General features: G+C 41.4%; 1 protein-coding gene across 1 annotated transcript in view; it reads left to right on the top strand.

Annotated features, from left to right (window-relative positions):
- The first annotated feature begins 1203 nt into the window (after positions 1-1203).
- LOC124245835 (amine oxidase [flavin-containing] A) overlaps positions 1204-20586 on the top strand; it is a 61244-nt gene continuing 41861 nt past the window's right edge. The window contains exons 1-2 of the mRNA XM_046673604.1: positions 1204-2607; positions 19965-20059. Of these exons, the coding sequence (XP_046529560.1) occupies positions 1260-2607; positions 19965-20059 (1443 nt within the window). The 5' untranslated portion in view covers positions 1204-1259. The remainder of the gene's footprint in view (positions 2608-19964; positions 20060-20586) is intronic.

Genomic DNA, 20586 nt, shown 5'->3' with positions numbered 1-20586 from the left:
GACGGTATTTTGATGAAGGTCTCCAACTGTCTTGTGTCACCTGTGCATCCCCAGTACCTTGCCCTGTGCCTACCACATAGTATGAAATCAAATATTTGAATGAAAGAAATGAAAGCAACAGAAACAAGGAGAAAGTTGGACAGAATCATATTAGAAAGGGCTGAACTCTTTATATTTATTATTTCCTCTTTCTTTGCTTCAAATCTAACAAGACAAAAATGATACCAATTTAGTCCTAAGTCTCAACTCCTTTTCTAGAAAGTAAAAGCTATTAAAACTGGATAAAAGACTAAATTTCTATTTCCTTAGAGTTTCTTCAACAAGATATTGTTTGATACAGAATGGGGGGGGCAGGAGAAATGATTATAGGTGGGAATGGACACTAGTTAACTTCCAGAGTTCTCATCATTTACTCTAAATTCATGTCATAATTACATCTATTTTTGAGGGTTCTAGTGATGATAAATTCAGCTCTAGGAGGATAAGTGGAAATTTAAGGAAAGAATAAAACTAGCAAGACAAGAGGCTGGTTGCACAGCAAAAATCTATGCATTAAATATCCTTTTCAGTAGGACGGGGAAACATGTTTTCTTGTTTAATTTGTTTCTGCACCTTAACCATCCCTTGACCTTCGCTTTTAAACTGCAGGTCCCACTTAATCTGTAATGGCTGAGTTCTTAATATTCTCGCCTACTTGCTTCAATTTTGGCTAAGCACCTCAGCTTGAAAAACTCCACAGAAAACCACTAATTGCCAAACCTCCCCCAAATAAGTTTCCACTTCACCCCGCCCCCTGCGCGGCTGCGCAGACCTCACCCGGCCCCCCGTGACGTCACAAAGAGGCCAGACCAAGTGGGGCGGCGACCCTGCAACCCTGCCATCCAGGCCCCCTTCTTTCATGAACCCGCTTCCCTTAGCCCACCCCAGCCCAGTCCCCTTTTAGTTAAAGCGTTAGAATAAAGCACCAGGTTGAAACCCCCCTGCAGCCACGCCCACACTCCCGCCTGGGAACCGCCCCCCTTCCCCTCAGTGGCATAGCCCGGCCAGTCCCGGCGGGAGAGCTCCCCTGGAGCGCGCTTTGGGAGGGCGGCGGAGGCGGAGCCAGGCCGCCTCCGCTCCTCATCTCCCCGCCCCGGAGCGGGCCAGGTTCCCGGGGTGGGCCTCTGGAGTGCGGTTACGGACAGTGGGGCCGAGGCGAGCGCCTGTAGGGGAGGGGCGGAGGCGAGCGGAGCGTCCGGCCCCCGGCGCGAGTCAGACAGATGAGCGCACAAAGTCCGGATGCCTCCCGCGGCCGCGGCGGCAACGGCAGGAAGGGGCGCGAGGCACAGCGCGCGCCCGGTGCCAGGGGCACCGCTGCCCAGATCCAGGACCCGGCCTCCCCCTTGGGCTCCGCCTCGTCCTCCACGTCCCGGTGGAGCGTCCATTCTGAGTGGCGGACCGTCTCCCGTCTGTTTTCCAGCAACCTGTCGATCGCGCCCACATCAGATGCGGCATACTCCGGGAGCTCCAGCACGCCCTCCCAAACCGGCCCCAGTCCTAGCCCGAGGACTCACACGGACTCCCAGATTGGTCTCTACGGCTCTGGAGCCCACGGCCTGAGCGACTGGATCCTCATGTCTGCCGCCCGCACGAGCACCCCCGAGGGGGCCGCCCCAGCCTCTAACCCGGACGCCCGCAACCCCCGGGTATCAGTACGAGGATCTGTCCCGCCCTCAGGCTCCCCCAGATTGTTAGTACTTGAATCCGCCCCACCCTCATTGCCCAGCTCCCCCCAGCTATCAGGACTCTCTACACCCCCAGGACCTCCTGCACCCAATAACTCGCCCCGAGTGTCATTACAGGAGTCTATCCAGTTCTCAATACCCCGCTCCACCGAGGTATCTGTAGAAGGAGCTTTCCCATTCTCGGGCGCCCCAGCATCGGTACGAGGATCCGTCCCGCCCGCAATGCCACGCTCTCCCTGGAGTTTAGAACAAGCATCTTTCCCATTCTTTGGCTCCTCCCGAGTGTCAGTGCTAGGGTCCCTCCCACCCTCAGTGCTAAGCTCCCCCTGGAGTTCGGTACAAGGATCTTTCCCATTCTTGGGCTCCTCCGAATCATCGGTACTAGAGTCCGGCCCGCCCTCAGTGCTAAGCTCCCCCTGGAGTTCAGAACAATCATCTTTCCCGTTCTTGGGCTCCTCCCAAGTGTCGGCACTAGGGTCCGCCCCGCCATCAGTGCCAAGCTCCCCCTGGAGTTCGATACAAGGATCTTTCCCGTTCTCGGGCTCCTCCCAACCGTCGGTACTAGAGTCCACCCCGTTGTTAGCGCTCAGCTCCTCCCTGGATTCGGTACTAGGACCTCCTACACCCAATAACTCCCCGCGGGTGTCATTACAAGAGTCTGCTCCGCCCTCACTGACCCGCTCCTCCTGGGTATCGGTGGAAGAATTGGCTCCGCCCCCATTCTCCCCCCGAGAGTCGCTAGAAGGGCCCGCCCCGCCATTGGCGGGCCCCACTCCTATACCCACGCCTGGGGAGAGTCTCAGCCCGATCATGGCGAGTCAGGAGAAGGCGAGTATGGCAGGCCACATGTTCGACGTAGTCGTGATAGGAGGCGGCATCTCAGGTTAGTGTGGACCGCTATGGTAACCTAAGAGGACCTGGCTGGCTCTGGGGTGGGGGACTTGCAGTAGCGCCGTGGCGTTTAGGGGGTCTCTCTTGTGGGTGCCAGAGTACAAGAGTGGCCGGCTGGATCCTGCAAGGTGGGAGTGGGGGTTGGGCCAGTTTTACTGGTGGTGTGAACGGAGAGGAGGCAGGAACAATAATTTTACTACTGCCACTATTAAATACTGACATTTAATTAGCTGTTGCTGTGCAGTCATATTTAGCACTTTACGTGGATTTTCTCAATCCTCAGCAATCCTGTGAGGTGGGTATTATATTCGCCCCTATTTTACAAAACTAAGAAACTGAGGTCGGGAGAGTTTCAGTAACTCTCCGAGGTCCAATCCCCTAGCCGAGAAGTGGCTGACAGGATTTTCTCCCATTTAAGACTCTTGTCTTCTAATTCCTGAGGTGACTGCTTTGCCTCACTGATTTCATGTCCTTTGCCCTAAACAGAACATCGGTATACCGATTTCTGTAGTATTACGGTAGTAATAGTGTTATTTCGGTTTATTTCAGTCCTGCTGTTCTCTAAGCACTTTTCCTTAGGAAATTTAGTAAGTGAAGAAGAATCGTTTAGGAAAAGGTTTTTTTTAAAAAAAAAAAAAAAAGAAAGAAAGAAAAAAGCGAGCGAGGTGGGCTCTTAGTTTTAACCTACTCCCCCTGGTTTTTTTTAGAACTTGCAGGAAGGTGTAGGGCATTTTTTGCCCTAAGGGAATCCCTTTGTGAAGCAAGGGCTGACAGCAGAGCAGGGAATGCCCTGTTGTGTCCTTTCATAAGAGCTCCCATCTCCTGAATCTTGTCCTGTGATGAGCCAGCTGGCCAGCCTGGGTTCCCCTAGTCCTGGCTTGGGTTTGTAGCTGACCAGTTGAGCGGTGCATGAGGCTTTTCAGTATCTTCCTGGAAACCTCATCATGATTGATATATTAAAGTCACTTATTGTTGTCATAATTGATAAAATGTTTCAAATTTAGGAAATATGTTTCAGTCCTGGCTAGAATCCCACAATAATCTGTCTACCGCCCAGGAGGGTGTTAATAATTTCTGAAATATACCTGCAGGATCTGATTTAGAAAGAGGGAGAAAGAATGTGGGAGGGAGTAAGTAAGGTGGCCCCATACTAGCCATTTTTATGTATGATACTTTTAAAGAGACTCTGAACATGCTTACAAATTAATTTTGAGTGGAGATAGCTTTTGACTTAGCCCCTTGAGGATAAAGTCTTAATCACCAGGGAAGAGATTGACATGAGCTGTTTCTTTGACAACTCCAGCCAGTGCCAGCAAAAACGTGCATGTATGTCGGAGCATCAGAGGAAAGCAGAGTAAGAAAAACAAGTATTTCCCTTCATTCATTCATTTATTTATTCATTCCACAAAAACACTTGTTGAGTGCTTGCAATGAAGTGGACTGGTGTTTCCAAAAACCTAGTCCTTCTGTGCAAGCCTTCTAGAAGCAATATGATTGTTAGTCACTGGAAAATAAATATGATGATAATGTGTTGTGTAAATTGATTAGGAGTTCTGTCTCTTCTGCCATCTCTATGCCATCCATATTTCACAATTCAGGACTCTTTTTGGATTTTATTCTTGTCTTTTTCTTGTTCTGTGCTCCATATTCCTTAAGGAGCATTTTATCTTTTATTTTTCCTCTTCTGGATTACCTGCCCTTTCTCCCTTTCCACACTCTCCCTCAGTAGTTGGTCATGAGCAGAGGTGGATTTACCATGTAGCTGATGACCCTTATGCTTTATGGCCTTGCCACTGCTGGTCCCCTCTGGTTCTCACTCCAAATAATTAACCAGTTTCATACTGAATCTTGTATTCCTAATTTTGCATTCTTTTTCCTACAGGAGGGCACCCGAATTATATAAGGTTCAGGCCCCTCAGAACCTGGATCTGTCCATGGTCACTATTAATTATTAATTTGTTCATTTCCATTTGGAAGAAGTAGAGTGCATCTCTTGCACAGTAGTTCACACTCCTATTCCAGAAGCCAGCTTCCAGACCATCAATGACAGTGGAAAAGGCACTGGGCTTCCCCTAATACCATCTCTATCAGTCAGATTTGAGGGATTTTAACATCAAAACTGACCAGAAACATTGCTTTCTGGCTGTGGTGCCTTCCCAGATGGTTTACAACTAAAATAAAAGTAGATGCAAATGTGGCTCAGGATAAAGCCTGCACACAGACTGGGTGTTTCATGAGCTGGTGAGAGGCATTACTTCCCAAGGGTTGTTAAGAACTCAGAAACATATCATCTTTGTGTGTGGTTAGCAGTATCCCATGAGTTACTTAATAGTCCTTATATCAGTTTTAAATGCTTTTGGATATGTCTTATAACTTTTCTCAGGACTTGCACATTTTATTTTATTTTATTATTTATTTTGTGTGTGTGTGTGTGAGGAAGATTTGCCGTGAGCTAACATCCATTGCCAATCCTCCTCTTTTTTTGCTTGAGGAAGATTAGCCCTGAGCTAACATCTGTGCCAGTCTTCCTCTACTTTGTATGTGGGATGCCTCCACAGCATGGCTGATGAGTAGAGTAGGTCTGCACCTGGGATCCAAACCTGCGAACCCAGGCTGCTGAAGTGGCGTGCATGGAACTTTAACCACTTGGCCACGGGGCCAGCCCCAGGACTTGCACATTTTAATATGTTACCCACACACTTATAATATATGGCATATATATATGTATATGCAGTGTTATTCCTATTATATAACAAAATAGCTCCCCCAAGAGTACAAATTCTAAATGACAGTCCTCAAAATCAATCCATATTAACAGAATTATCTTTCATTTTTTATAAGTATCTTTGCCCAAAGAATAGCAGCATCTTAAAATATCTCCCTTTGTCATTACAAAACACAAAACACAGCATTCTTACAGCCACAAAATCACTTTTTCTGCCCACTCACTGATTAAATAATTTTATATACTATGTTAGTAGTTAGAGGGGAAAACACTTGCTCATTTATAAGTAGTATCTTTCACGTGCTCTGGCCTCTATCCATCTTCCGCCATCTATCACCAAGTCCTTTTTGAAACTCCTTTCATGTTTTCTGTGACACTATTGGATCCTGAATTTTTAGCGCATACTAATTGCTTCTTTTCTATCCCTTTCATTGTGCCCATATTCTTGTGAACTTCTAGTCTTGAAATGGCCTCGAGGTTCAGCTGTTCATCACTTTTGGGCTCTTATGTACTCTCTTCTTTCTCATTCTAGGCCTTCAAGTTTCCCTTATCTATAGGGAGCTCTTAAGTTTCTGGTTTGAATCCTTATCTTTTTCTGAACTACTGTCCCATAGCTTTTCTGCTCCTGGATATTTCACACTTGAATGTCTTGTTCTTACTTTGTATTCAGCATGTCCAAAAGCCTCCTTGCCCTCCAACCCAGTTTCTCTTCCTCACTTCCTTGACTCTGTTCTTGGCACCACCATCCTTTCCATCATTTTTGACACATTCTTTTCTTTTATTTTCTACACTCAGTCAACAGATCTTTCTAACTCCTCTTTTGAGCTATTCCTTTTCCCTATTTCTGGTGACTCTCCTGTCCCCAGGACAGACCCTTGACCCCTTCAGCTCACGAGGTGATGACCATCTTCCCGGTGTCCACCGTTTCTTTTGGGCTCTCCCTTCATGTCCATCCTGCAGTGTTCTCCCAGACATGAAGATAGGATTTTTTTAAAAAGACACTTCTTTCATCACCTTGCTCTTCTGCTTAGGACCTTCAGTGGTTCTATCACCAGCCTTTCAAGCTCCCCTCCACACCCCCAATTATCTGGTCCTACTTTGGTGGCATTTTCCACTAATCCCAACATGGACCTGAGCTTCAGTCACACTGCTCTCTTGTCCTCAGTGCTCCGCCATGTTTATTTTGTCCCTCCATTCCTTCCCTGTTTTTGTTTTTCTTTATATGGAAATGCTTCTCTCTGACCATTCACATCCTATCCATTCTTCAATACCTGATTAAACATTTTTTTCCTTGATCACTCTGACTCCCCTTAACTTTTCTCTCTTCTTGTAGAGCTTATAATCTATAGCTAGCAATTCACACATTTTCTGTCTTTATTTCTTGATTTTATTTTAAGTGTAGCAGTTCAGTCGCTGACTTTAGATACTAGTTCTTATTTGTGAGATGACACAGATATGACAAATGACAGAAACCCAATGGTGTAAGATTTTAAAATCTGCCTTAACTGAGAATTTCTAAATTGACTGTCTTTAGGGAGAGAAAAAAAGGAAAAGAGGAAAAAAGCCCACCTCCAAAAGACAATGCATGCTTCAGAGTCTTTGGGCCAAAGGGATTTTTAAAAGACAGTCTAGTCCAATCACCTAAGATTTTAATCCTCTTGGCAGCATCCCCTTTGTGTTCAAAGCTACAGCCAGAGAATCGCTTCTAGGGAAAAGGAATGCTCTGCCCCTCAAAGCAACTCATTAGGAGCAGAGGTGGCTCTGGTGCCTGGACTCGTTCAAGCATTTTGAGAGCCTCTGCCATATGCTGAGTAGCGGCTAGATCAAGGGAAAGAGGTATATAAAGCTGAGTAAGTAGTGTCCCTGCCCATAGGGCACCCAATCCTCTTGCAAGAAGTAATCAAGTGAGAAAATAATTGACATTCATGCAGTGAGAGAAATACTAATGTTATGAATATGAACAAAGTGCTGGGACCCTGAGAGATAGGTAGGATTTTTAACAGGTACAGGTAAGAGGATGGAAAAATGAAGGAGCACAGATACGGAGGCGTGAGGCTGTGAGCCATACAGGAGCAGTGTTTAATTGAAGCCCATGGCAAGAGTTCCAGGGAAGGAAAATAGTTGCCTACTGTGCCTCTGGGATGTGATCCTGGTAACTATCGAGATAACCCCAATGTGCCACATCTGCCCAACAGTTAGCAAGTGCACAGTGAAAACACTTTAGTCGTAATGCTGGATAGTCCTCAGTGACTAGAGAGTTTTTCCATGTTTTTTTTTAAATTAAATTCCAAGTGTCATGTAAAAAGAGATATTTCCATATAGTGTCTAAGCAATAGAACTCTTATGTATTTTTTTCTACAAGCTGAGCTCAACTAAAAGAATTGAGAACACTAGCCACCCAGAACTTGGCATAAAATCATCAGGGACTGAATGTTTCTCATCATCTGAGACAGAAAAGCCATTTTTCAAGAAGATTGACTAATGTTCTCAATTCTGACAATTGAATCCACAACATACCACAATTTCCCTTTTTGTTGAAATATGTCACCCTGAAGAATCATTTCTGCATGGAGCATTTTAATCCAGAATTTGGTAGCATGTACTGTGTGGTTTTGTAGTGATTAAGAAAAGCTTACATTAAAAAAAAATGCCACTTATTTTGACGACTTAATTATTTAGATACTCTGAGCTTCAGTGCAGGCTGAGCATTAATTTTCTGCCTTGTAGGACACTCCTTTGTCCCTATTTTGTGTTTTTTTTTTCTCTAAAATAAACTAGGGTACTTTTACTTTATAATTTTTTTTTTTGAGGAAGACTAGCCCTGAGCTAACATCTGCCACCAATCCTCCTCTTTTTGCTTGAGGAAGATTGTCCCTGAGCTAATACCCATGCCAGTCTTGCTCTATTTTTTATGTGGGATGCCACCACAGCTTGGCTTGATAAAGCAGTGCATGGGTCTGCACCTGAGATCTGAACCGGTGAACCCCAGGCCACCAGAGCAGAGCACACAACGAACTTAACTACTGTGCCACCAGGCCAGCCCCTATAAAATGTTTTTATGCTGAACAAAGAATACAAGAATTACATTTATTTGGGTTCTGATTTTTTAATATCTTCACGGTTGAATGAAGGTTTATCTGACATTTAATGGGCAGTTTTAGCATTTGACCAATACTAATTGATTTAAATCTATACATAATTCTCAGCCAATGTGAAAAATATATTTAACAATAGATCAAAGTATAGTATAATTATATAAGTTTAGTATAACTGTAGTATAATTGGATCACAGAGACCAATAATTTGCAAAAAGAAATGTGGAAGCCTGTTATTGGTGAATATTGGGTCATACAATCTTTGTGCAGGCATGACATATCCTTTTTTTACATATGACAAATCTTGCCAGTATTTGGATTCAGGTGTGCCCAAAACGACTGAGGTTATGGTGTAGTTTTCTATCACATACAAGGATGTGCAAGAGTGTAGTCATCCAATCAGGGCTCATTTGAAGACTATACTTGCATCTATGAGAGGGATAGATTGTTATTTTTCTTTTTAAGTTTGAGTGTTTAGAACTGCACAAAATGAATCAAAAAAGTTTAGTTACATTGTTAAACATTGGAGCATTTGAGACAAGTTGATTGCTAGGACTGTTTTATCCTTTTGTTTTGAAAAATATTTTATAGTTTTACCAGCAGTTTGTATTTTCATTTGGATGACCTATTCCTTATTATGTTATCATCTAGCATTATGAATTAGGGCAGCTTAAAAATCTTTGAACCACAGTTTTGTCATCTGTAAAATCAGAGGTTCAATTAAGTTATATGTTATATATCTTCCAGTACCTTTTTTAGTAATTAGTCTGCTTCCTAAAGGTCTCTCTCTTCAGCTTTTTCTTTCAGACCCCTCCCCAACACTTTTTTTCTTCCATGTGTATTCTGGAAATGGTTTGCGTCATCTCTCTTATTGACATCCTGCACTAACCTAAATCAGGGTCTGGGTCTCTCTTACAGGTACTTATTCAAACCTTCTCCGTGGCTCTTCTGAGCCTTAGCTTCAAGCCCTTTTCTAGTTGTTGCTAGGCCAAAGTAAGTAAAACCCCACTTTATAGCAATATTCTATCGATTGATTAGGTAAGAGTGTCAATCAGAACATAAAAACCAGATGATAGGCTTTGAGAGTTAATTGCATATTAACCATGTTCAAGAATTACAGCTTGTAAGAGCTCGAAGGGGCAGAAAAGAAGGCTCAGAGGGGTCGAGTGAATTACCAAACGCCGCAAAATTCTTAGCTGTTTAACTTGACGTTGGACCCCTAAAATACTGACCGCCAGGGCAGTGCTCCCTCTAGAGCCCGGCTCAGTGAGCTTGTTTTGTAGGCTCATTCATAAAACTGCAGTAAACTTTATCACTGCTTTCCTTTGAGGCTTGATTCTCTAAAACCTAGTGACTGTTTCTTCACAGTAATTTATATTTTAGAATATATTACATGGCGTATGACTGCTTCATGGACATTTAAATTTAAAAATATGGGGCACCCTATTAGGTCAAATGACTTTTATATGAAGAATCTATTTCCTTTTTGAAAAATCCATTCCTGGTGTGTTTAGGATAATATGTTGGCCATTGTTTAAATGGTTTAGATCAGCGGTTCTTAACCTTTTGGATCGAATGTTCCTTTGAATATCTGATGAAAGTTATTGGATCCTTTCACCAAAAAAATGCATATTTTTATGCATAGACTTTTTTTTTCCCTGCACCAGGCCAACATCCGATGTTATGGAAACCTCTTCAGTGTCACTGTCCCTGTAACGTAAATGTTTTTGGCTGATACTGGGACTTCACAGAAGTGGTCAAAAATAAGAATTCAAAGGATTCATTAGGTCATTAGACAGTTACTAGTAATGAATATGTAAATAGACAATGATAAAAACTGTCAAGACATCCAGGCTGAAAAATAAGGCACCTGCATTTCCTACATTAAGACCGTGAACCTGATATGTTTTGAGAAGAAAGCATTTGGGGAGACAACACTGGTGAAAATGAAAGGCTGTGGTGGTTGATGTGATTTTTTTAAAAATAGTTTTCCAAGATTGGTATTTACAGATTTTAAGTATTGAAGTGAAGCCATTGATATTAAATATACATTTCTGATTGAATATGCATTTGTAATAGCTTATAAAAATCATTGGTCATGGAAGGCACTTGACAAAATTTGGCCCAAATGGAAGATTTCAGTTCTCTAGTCCATCGGTCAGTCCATTTGTCTCTCCAGTGACCGTCTGAGGCGGAGGACTCCTCTATGTCATGAGATAACAGCGATGAACAAGAAGTGCTCTTGGTGTTTGAGGTTGACTCGGGGTTTTGGCCAGGGCTCAAAGAAGAGAGCAGGAAATGACAGACAAGGAAAGGATTTCGTGAAGGAAATCATGCTTCACAGAAGTGTGTTTTGGATAAATTCTGAAATGTAACAAAGATGACCTTTAAGGTGACCGTTTCCAGATGAAATGAGTTTGCTGTGGCTTAAGTTAAAGACCTTTTTCTTGCATGTCTACATGTATTTATTCATTCATTCATTTATTTCTTCATTCATCCAATAACTATTTGTTGATTGAGCCCACTATGTGCTTTAAGCAAAATTTATGGCTTTTGCCATTTCCCTGCTTTGGGAGCATTGTTTCTAAAACTTCAGTATGAGCTAATGTTTGACTACCCTTTTTATTGTCCTTGGAGTATTCAGTCCAAGAGTCCAAACGTGCCGTTATGTAAGAATTCTGTTGGCCAGAGATCACTTCACTGAAAATAGAAAGTTAACTTAAAAAAGTTACTATATGATATATACTATACACATTCCCCAGGTGGTGATGAACGTCAAAGTTGAAGGAAAATGTCTCTTTCTGGGAAGAAAGACAAAAAGCTAGGAAATCCAGCAGAGCATAAGCCATAGCTAAACTAAAGCTTTGTTTCAACACTCAGCTTGTGTTCTAGGCATTGTTCTCCTGGGACCCTGCCCAGGGGAGTTTATTACTGTAAATATTTGAACAATTTTATAAGAGATGAAACCAGCTTTCCCAAAGTGTGTTTTGAGGTATAGTTTTTCCAAAAATACAGAGAGTGGAGAAATGCAGAGTTAAACAGGTCTCTTCGCTGCAGGACTTATCAGGGCCTTTAATATGCCAGTATGCGCCACACATTTTGCAGAAGGAGAAACAGCATATGTCCCAACTTCCACACTGATACGTTGATACTTTTCCCTGGAGCATCTTTAGGACTAGTGTTCCATAAAACATTTTGCAAAGTATTTCTTTAAACTACAGCACATCCTAGTGTGCAGAATCTGAGGACAGCAGGATGGAGCGCCCCTGGTGTATTTTAACTTTCAAGGAAAGAATGGGGTGAATAATGAATTAAGGGGTAATTGCATTCCCTAACTTGTGTGAGATCCATTTATCTAAAGTGAAGATGAATGCTGAACAATAATCAAATAAATTAGGACTGTCTAGACAACACAGTCTGTCGAATTCAGGACAAATTGAAGTTAATTGTTAGCTTTCCTCTATTTATCATTTGAGACAGTACTGTCTTTTTAGCTCATCAAATGGATTAGAAGATTTGGCTTTTTCAATAGCAGAGAATTTTTTCTCTGAAAGGAAGCACAAAATGCAGATGGATATAGGGATGGATAGGTAGGTAGATGGAAAGAAAGAAATGACTGTATGTGTCAGGAACAAGTTTGTGTGCGTATTGATATTCTCTGTTCTCTTTTGCTAAAAAGCTCAATGCTGATTCAAAGACCAGAAAATGTACTAGTAGTATTTAGAATCTGCTGACTTACTTAGGCATAAAGGTTAAAGTGACTTGGTACCCTATCCTTGTCAATATTTCTTAGTTGCTTGAGATAAATATAATCTAAGTAGCATTAGAAACTTTTCTGTTGCCTTGGTTTTGTTTTCCTAGTATGTGGTTCTTCTGTTTATTGCAACAAGCATTTGAACACCTGCAACATGGCAGGCTATATTCTAAGGATGCAAAGATGTATAACCCATTTCTGTTCTGAAGAAGGTCATAACACACTAGTTAAAAGGTAGATCTCTGGGCAAGAGGTCATGGTACCCTGGACAAGAGCAAAAGGCCACAATGGCTTGGACAAGAGTGACTGTGGTTGCAGTGCTGAGAATCAGTCAGATTCAGAATGTATTTTGATTCTGCAACCAACAGGACTTGTCACTTGAATGGATAAGGTATAGGATGAAAAGAGAGGAGTCAAGAATGGCTCCAAGGGTTTTGACCTGAGAACTAGCTAAATGGTGATGCCGTTTACTGAGTTGAAAAGCTTTAGGGGAAGAATGAGTTATGGGGAAATATCAAGTGTCCTGTGCTAGACATATTGAGCTTGAGATGCCTAAATGACGCTGCTTTCTTGGGGGCTTAATTCTAGTGAAGGGGATATAAACTATATAATACTATATAAATATACTATAGTATACATATATAGTATATATAGTGCCAGGTGGTGAAGTGTGCTAAGAAGAAGAATAAAGCAGGGGTAACAGGGACAGAGTGTGACAGATGATTATATCACTTGTCTATGTTGAAAGTGGGGTCCCTGGACATTTTTCATGAGGAATACACTACATTTCAAGATTTTCTCTAGTAGGGAAGTAGAGACACCGGATCATTTGTTGTTGAAAGAAAATCAGAAATTGAACTGGAAAGGGTAGCACGGGTCAAATGGGCGATTTCCTTTTTTCGCTAAAATAGAGTAATGTGAACGTGCTTGAAGAAGTAAGGTAAAGGAAAGGGCCCTTGGCGAGGTGGAGAAGGCAGGGGTAAGTGTGAAGCTAAGTTTCACGGCAAGAGATTTATATCTCAGGAAGCAGAGGACCATTTCCTCCATGGCTTCGTTGCAGATATTAATTCCTTCTCCAGGTACGCTATGTAGGTTTAATCACTTTCTATACCATTTCTATGAGGATGTAGCCATGTCAGGACTTTGGTAGCACTGCAGAATCTGTGGGAACAGAGTTTCCATGGGCAGTGACTTTAAGAAGCTGGAGCCCGGTTTGCAGTTGCTATGGCAACACTGGTGCTGGCTGTATACATCATCTCGCCCAGGCTCTCCTGATCTAATAACCAGGATTAGCAGTTGCCTGAACTCTCAAACGAGGTGTGCTTTTGGCAGACTTTTTTTTTTTCAGCCTCTCTGATAAACCTATTAACCTACTTTATTTTCATTTCTGTAAAATCCAAATGATTACTGAGAGAGAAATCAGAAGAGGAATTGTATTGTTGTAAACTCATCATCCCTATTTAAAATACTTAATTGCAAAGTGATTTAAGATTTGCTTGTGCGATTATCTGCTATTTTCCTGTTTTCAGGTTTTTGCATTTTGAAAGTGATCAGATCCTTATTTTCACAATAAGGCCTTGACAAACTCTTTGTGAATGTAGCTTCTTCGGGCTCGACTCTCATAGAAAACCACAGGGCATTCTGGAGTGCAGGCCTCTTTTCTTCCTAATGAGCTCGGTTTGCCGTGATTTGGGAGAGGAAGAGCTCCTGGTGCAGGTGCAGGGGATGGTAGATTTTGCCAGTGCCCACTTAGACCTCTTCCCTCAAACGCAGCCATGGGAGAATCACAGACTTAAGACACTAGGACACTTGAGAATCTGGGACACCTTTCCAAGGTGGTCCTTCATCCCCTACAACCCAATGAATCTCATATACTTGCCGATTTAATAGATGCTCCCCCTCTCCCTGACTTGTTTACCCTTCCGCTCTCTGATCTGAGGCCAAGAGTCTATAGCTCTAACAGTGTGTGTTGGAGCCAGCTTCTACTAGCTCCAAAGGACTGATCGTGATCGCAAATGCTCTTCCCAATTCCACAGTCAGTGCTATCACATTGGCAGCTTGAAATCACACTGGTAGTTTGAAATCAGCCGTCATGGGAGTGCATATATACCATGGAAATTCAAATGCTCCACATCAGGTGTCCTCCCCTTCCCCCCAGCCCAGAGATGGTTGTTAACCATTTACCAGCGTGCTACATGTCAAACCCTTTCCTTATCTTGGAGACGGGCAGGGGTCCAGGAGGGGTGGGTGAGGAGCAGGCTTCTTCTATCACTCTAGATTCCATATGGCCATTAAATGATGGAAAATGAATGAAAGGAGGAGCTGTAATGCACAATGCTCTTAGCTTTGGTTTATCTATATTTCTTTGGAGCAAGATGAAATAGGTTTAATGTGAGATTTTAAATCTCTTTTCATAACAGATATAAGTAAATATTTAATTAGGAAGTCTTTTTTTAGTAGCTACGTTGTATTTGGTGACTGGCCTTTAGACTTAAAGAACTTTTCTAACAATTTTATCCCATTTACAAAAAAGAAGGTTAAATAAATATTTTCAAAGATTATGGCAAAAGCCCTAAAACCATTCTGTGAAGTTGACAATTGGGATGAGATTTTTTTTTCTCTGATTATTGAATTTTGTAGTGATGAAGGGAGGATAGAATGCATAGTAATACACAAAAAGAGTTAAGGGGTATAATCCAAGACTTATATCTTGAAGCAGACATTATCTTAGTTTTTTCCATTTGAATCAACAGACAATTACAGTTGATATATTAGAAAAGTGTTTCTGGATTGCGAATGTTTGTGCTTTATTTATGACTTCCTGAGTTATTTATTGAAAATTAGTTATTTTTCAAAAATAACCTTTTCTAATGGCATCTTGCTTTTATTTCCATATTTTGTATTTTCTAACCTTTAAATTATCATAGAAGATCCTTATCAGAGTCTTCTTCACAATTAGCACTCAAACTGAAACATTAGAACCCCATTTATTCAGCATCTTAGAAGAAAGATTTTTCTAAATAACTTAAATCTTCTCTCTTCAAATTCTAAAACCTTTTTAAAACCATTTTTCTGAAATCCTTTAATGCTTTAAATGTTTTCCTTACTTCTTAAACTAAGAGTTTAAACTTTCCTTGCTAACATAGAGCCAATCATTTTCCTGTAATGCAGAAACAATCATTTTTGTCAGCTTCTTAATTTTGTTTATGTCCATAAATGCCAAACTGCGTTTGTCACTGGTGTGGTCCTTGTCTGGCTCAGCCAGCTCTGCTCTCCTCTCCCCCGTTAGCCTCCTGAGTGGTGTTTATTTATTATTGGCCCTGAACTCCACTCACCAAACTTGTTTAGAGTTACACGCTAGATTCTATTTTATCAGGGCTCCAAGTGAGGATGTGAGAAGTAAAATTCCTTCGCTTTTCAGGAGACTCTGTTGAGGTCATATCAGGCACTTGATTTTTCTCATCTGGAATATGGGGATGATGAAATCTATTCAAAAGGATGGCTGTGAGAGGCAACAGGAAAGGCACGTGAAGTTGACCTGTAGGACGCACAATGCTAACCAACTGTGAGGCTGCCTCGGGGGGCAGGACCACTGTAGGTCCCACTGCTGCGGGAGTTCAAAGCCACCTCTGCTTCTCCTTAGGCGGCATGCAGAGGACAAGTTGCTCCTTCCTTCGAAGAGGAGCCACTCAAGTAATTCTAATAAACCCTTGGGTGTATTTATCTAATTGGATTATAAATAGATTGATTAAGGGGCACTGGGAAGAAATTAAAATTTTCTGCATCTGAGTTTCTTTGCTTTTAAATATAGAGTGGTGCTTTGAACCTAAAAAATGTTCATATCTTGGGGCTGGCCCCGTGGCCGAGTGGTTGAGTTTGCACGCTCTGCTGCAGGTGGCCCAGTGTTTCGTTGGTTCGAGTCCTGGGAGTGGACATGGCACTGCTCATCAGGCCATGCTGGGGCAGCGTCCCACGTGCCACAACTGGAAGGACCCACAACGAAGAATATACAACTATGTACCGGGGGGCTTTGGGGAGAAAAAGGAAAAAATAAAATCTTTTAAAAAAAATGTTCATATCTTTTGACTAAGTAATCTCTCTTGTAGGACTTAATTCTAAAGAAATAGTCAGACATAAGAACAAAGATTTAATGCATAAGCATTTTTCATCTGCCTTCCTCCTTTTTTTGTGATGGTCAGCATAAGAAGCCTGTGGCTCTGTCCCACAAAACCCATAGCACCAAGATTTGCAGATATTGGCTTGAATTTATTTAAATTGCCATGGGATGCCTTTATTTTTGAGCAGATTCCGAAGATTTGTTGCACACCTAAATCTTTGATGGATGTCAGCCATGTAAGGGTACACTGGACTTGACAGGGTCAAAAGTACGTACAAACATCGGCAGATAGCAGTGCTGGATATTATGATTTAGCTTCCTTGCATTTTAGATCTTATAGACCTAAACTCATCCTTGATTCTGGCTATGTATATTCCATGCCATTCTGTATATGAACAAAATACTGTGTCAGTCTGGGTCCTCTGAGCGCAGACATCAAGAGAGAACTAGCTGTGTAAGAGATTTACTGTAGGAAAAACCTGTGAAAGGTAAAGGGGAGAGGGAGCAGGGACAGGCAAGTTGTTAAAAAAAAATGAACCAGGGCAGTCTTGCATAATTTCCTATCTGGATTTTGTTGATTGCATCCCAGTGGTGGTATTTAACACGTTCCTCTAAGTATCTGAGTATCAGATCTAGAGGCTTGATCACATTAGAATTTAGTTTGTTTGCCCCTTCCCTTCCTCCCCTCCCTCCCACTCTTCCTCCCTTCAACTCTTTGTAGGTGGTGGTGCATGCTTTTATCAGGAGGCAAATAATGTTTGGTTATCTCTTTTTTGTGTGTGTGATGTTAGCAGCTGTTGACAATTATTACACTAGATCCATTAATTCATTAGGGGTTGCAAAATGCTCATATTCTAATTATTCCTGTCTTCACTTATTAGCTAGCATACTTTTATACGGTAAAACCTTCCTTTGTTAGCCATTTGGTTGCTTTGAGGTTCAATGCAAATAGGAAAGGTAGGATGATTGCCAGATTCTTTTCTTTCTTTTATCATTTTTCAAAATGATAGGGTGGTTCCTTAGCATTCTCCAAAGGTGAGCAATGAGAGTTTTTATTTGTTTGTTTAGTATTTATTATGAAATCATGGATTTAAGCCATTCACTTGTTATTTTTGATAACCAAGTTGTTCTATCTTTGGCCTGTGGGAGTTTATATAGGTAGGTTCCTGAGCCCTTTTGTCACAATCCTAGTAGTCTCTGATAGCCTCCTTGCTTTCTGGTATAACTTGCTGGTTCAGACCCATCTTGTACATTTCCTGCCCCAGATCTGGACTAGGTCATGAGCCATGGTTCATTTTTAGTGGGAATTGATTGTTTGGAAACCACAATCTGGATGTAGAGAGTGTTCATTGCTACAAGTTAGGTTATTATTTTTAGCCCTTTTCATTGGACAGGACTAATATGTATTTTTTTAAAGACAGAATATATCCAGAGATTATACTGATAATTCCAATTCATATTTAGGACTACAGGGTTTTTATTTAATCTCGTTGTTCTTACATCTGAATTTTCTTATCCCCTTGCCCCAAATTCTGCTTCTCAGTGACACCAGCCTGATTACTCATTTGCTTTATCCCACACTACGTACATAATAGCCTCAAAATAACAAAACTAATACTAGGACCAATGAAATGATTACTGAACAAAATGTTTCCAGTTCTTTTTTGTCTTTAGGATATATATCATTAGAAATGAACTATCAAATTATTGGGTTTTAAAATCACTTAGGATAGTTCCTCTCCTCAACCATTTGTATACATATTTAGGTATTATTTGTATCATTTTACTAATCTTATCCCTAGTGTCCTTCTTATTTTTCTTTCACCCTAATATTCTAATTTTTTTCTTCTTGAAGTATGTTTAATTCTGTAGTCTGCTTCATATTTTTTGTAATAGGAGTATAAAGATAACTAGGTATAAGGTAGCATTTGAAGTACAAAAAGAATGTAAATTTAAAAATAAGTGTGGGGGCCAGCCCGGTTGCCTAGTGGTTAAGTTCAGTGTGCTCTGCTTCCATGGCCCAGGTTCAGTTCCTTGGCGTGGACTTACACCACTTGTCTGTCAGTGGTCATGCTGTGCCAGTGGCTCTCATACAACAAAGAGGAAGATTGGCAGTGTATGTTAGCTTAGGGTGAATCTTCCTCAGCAAAATAAAATAAAATAAGTGTGTACACACATATATTTTCTTACTTTGTGAGCTGAAAGGTCTTAGAAGTAGTAACACCCTGGTAGCAACAGGCACACCTAGAGCCCAGATCTTAGTTTCTAATACCTGTCTGCAATAAAAGGAACCAAGGCTATGGCTTGGCCCAATGGTATAGTAGTTAACTTCGCATGCTCCACTTCAGCAGCCCAGAGTTCACGGGTTTGGATCCCAGGCGTGGACCTACACACAGGTCGTCAAACCATGCTGTGGCAGCATCCCACATACAAAATAGAGGAAGATTGGCACACATGTTAGCTCAGGGATAATCTTGCTCACCAAAAAAAAAAAGAAAAGGAAAAGAAACCAGGGCTCATTGGAGAAATGGCTGATTCTAAGGCTGGCAAGAGAAGACATCTTGTAATACCAGAAAGTGAGGAAGTGTTTAAACACACACACACACACGAAATGATGGGAGTGTGTCAAAGGGACACAGGAGCCAACTGAAAGCAACAAAATCAATAACATAGTATTGGATTATAATCCAAAGTATCAAACAACTATCTTTGAGTCCATACTGATATAAATAAATGATTGAATAAATAAAGAAGTGGGGGACAGGGGGGACAAATCTCCTGTGCAGGAGAATTCCAAATAATTTATGTCGCTACTCCACCTTCAAGGAAGTGGGACATAAATCCCTACTCCTTAAGTGTAGGCTGGCATAGACTTCCTCCCGAAGAGTACAGAGTGGAAAGGGGGAAAAAGAGTAGCTTTACAGTGGAGAAACCGGACAAACACTGCCTCAACTAGGTTATCAAGATTAACATCGGCAATAAATCATGTGGATAGCATGCACACTTGATGTAATGTTAATCCACGACACTTTCTCTCTTTTCTGGTATTACTACACTGGGTTTTAAATCTATCTTTCATGAAAGTTTTGATTTACAGGTGAAAACTTGTTCTCAGCTTTGAGCCAATGAATAAAGTATGAAGTGTGGTTCCTACCTTTGAATCTAGTGGGGGAAAACAAGATCTATCAAGCATGTAATCCAGATATAAATTATAAGAGGGGATTATGGGGATTTTCAAGTTGAGAAAAGCACAGATATACTGAGGGCTGGTGTACCCAGGGGAAGTTTCCAGGAAAACATAGTCTTCTGTTTATACAATCAGGATTTCTAGAAGAGGAGCACAATAAGGGTTGATTTAGGGGTTCAACAAATTCTCTTAAATATGATTTGATTATCACTAAAAACTGAAATAGATATTTTAAAAGTTACATTTTGTCAACCAACTTTATTATGATAGATAATGTAATATATAATAGATTATAAAATTGGTGGCTCAATTAATCACAGTGTGGTCAGAATTTCTTAGAAAGACAGTAAAATCAATGGATTGTGTATGATGCCCTGCATTCATTTTGTGTGTAACTTGCTTAAATCTTGGATGTTTCTTGTTTAGATGTTGGTATGTTCCTTGATTTTGTTTTCCTCTTTTTCCTTTTAGGATTGTCTGCTGCCAAACTCTTAGCCGAACATGAAACTAATGTTTTGGTTTTGGAAGCCCGGGACAGAGTTGGAGGAAGAACATACACTGTGAGGGTAAGTGATTTTAATACCTACATATAATATCTCACACAAACCAGAAGGGGCTCACTGGAAGTCACAGGGCTAGAGCAGATCTCAAGAGTTCATGCAGTTAAGACATTTGTCCTCCGTAGCCCTAAACTACTCCATCAATTAAGTGTCCCTTCTTTTCAACAAGAACTCATCGAAGAGTGACAGCCTCTGTCCTTCAGTAGCTTATAGTCTAGTGAAGAAAACGAACGTGAACAAATAATTTCAGTACAGCGTCATAATTTCCATACAAGAGACCTAAATAGAGTATGCAGTGTCTCAGGTGGGGTTACGGTTTGGCTGGACTGGAGATGACCACACACCCACAGCACACACACAGTATAGGTTCCTTGTTTATTTATCCAAGGATACACAACTTAAAAGAAGTGTGGCTACAGTAAGCAGAATTAAATGTAGCGTATTTTTGTGCAACTTTTTCCTTGGTCCTTGTTCCCTAAGAGGTGTGCTGCTGCTAGAGACACTCTTTGCTCAGGTCGGGTCGACTAGACATG

Source organism: Equus quagga, chromosome 10, assembly GCF_021613505.1.
Source record: "Equus quagga isolate Etosha38 chromosome 10, UCLA_HA_Equagga_1.0, whole genome shotgun sequence".
NCBI lineage: Eukaryota > Metazoa > Chordata > Mammalia > Perissodactyla > Equidae > Equus > Equus quagga.
The sequence above is the reverse complement of the archived record's forward strand: the minus strand, read 5'-3'. Positions and strand labels throughout refer to the sequence as shown.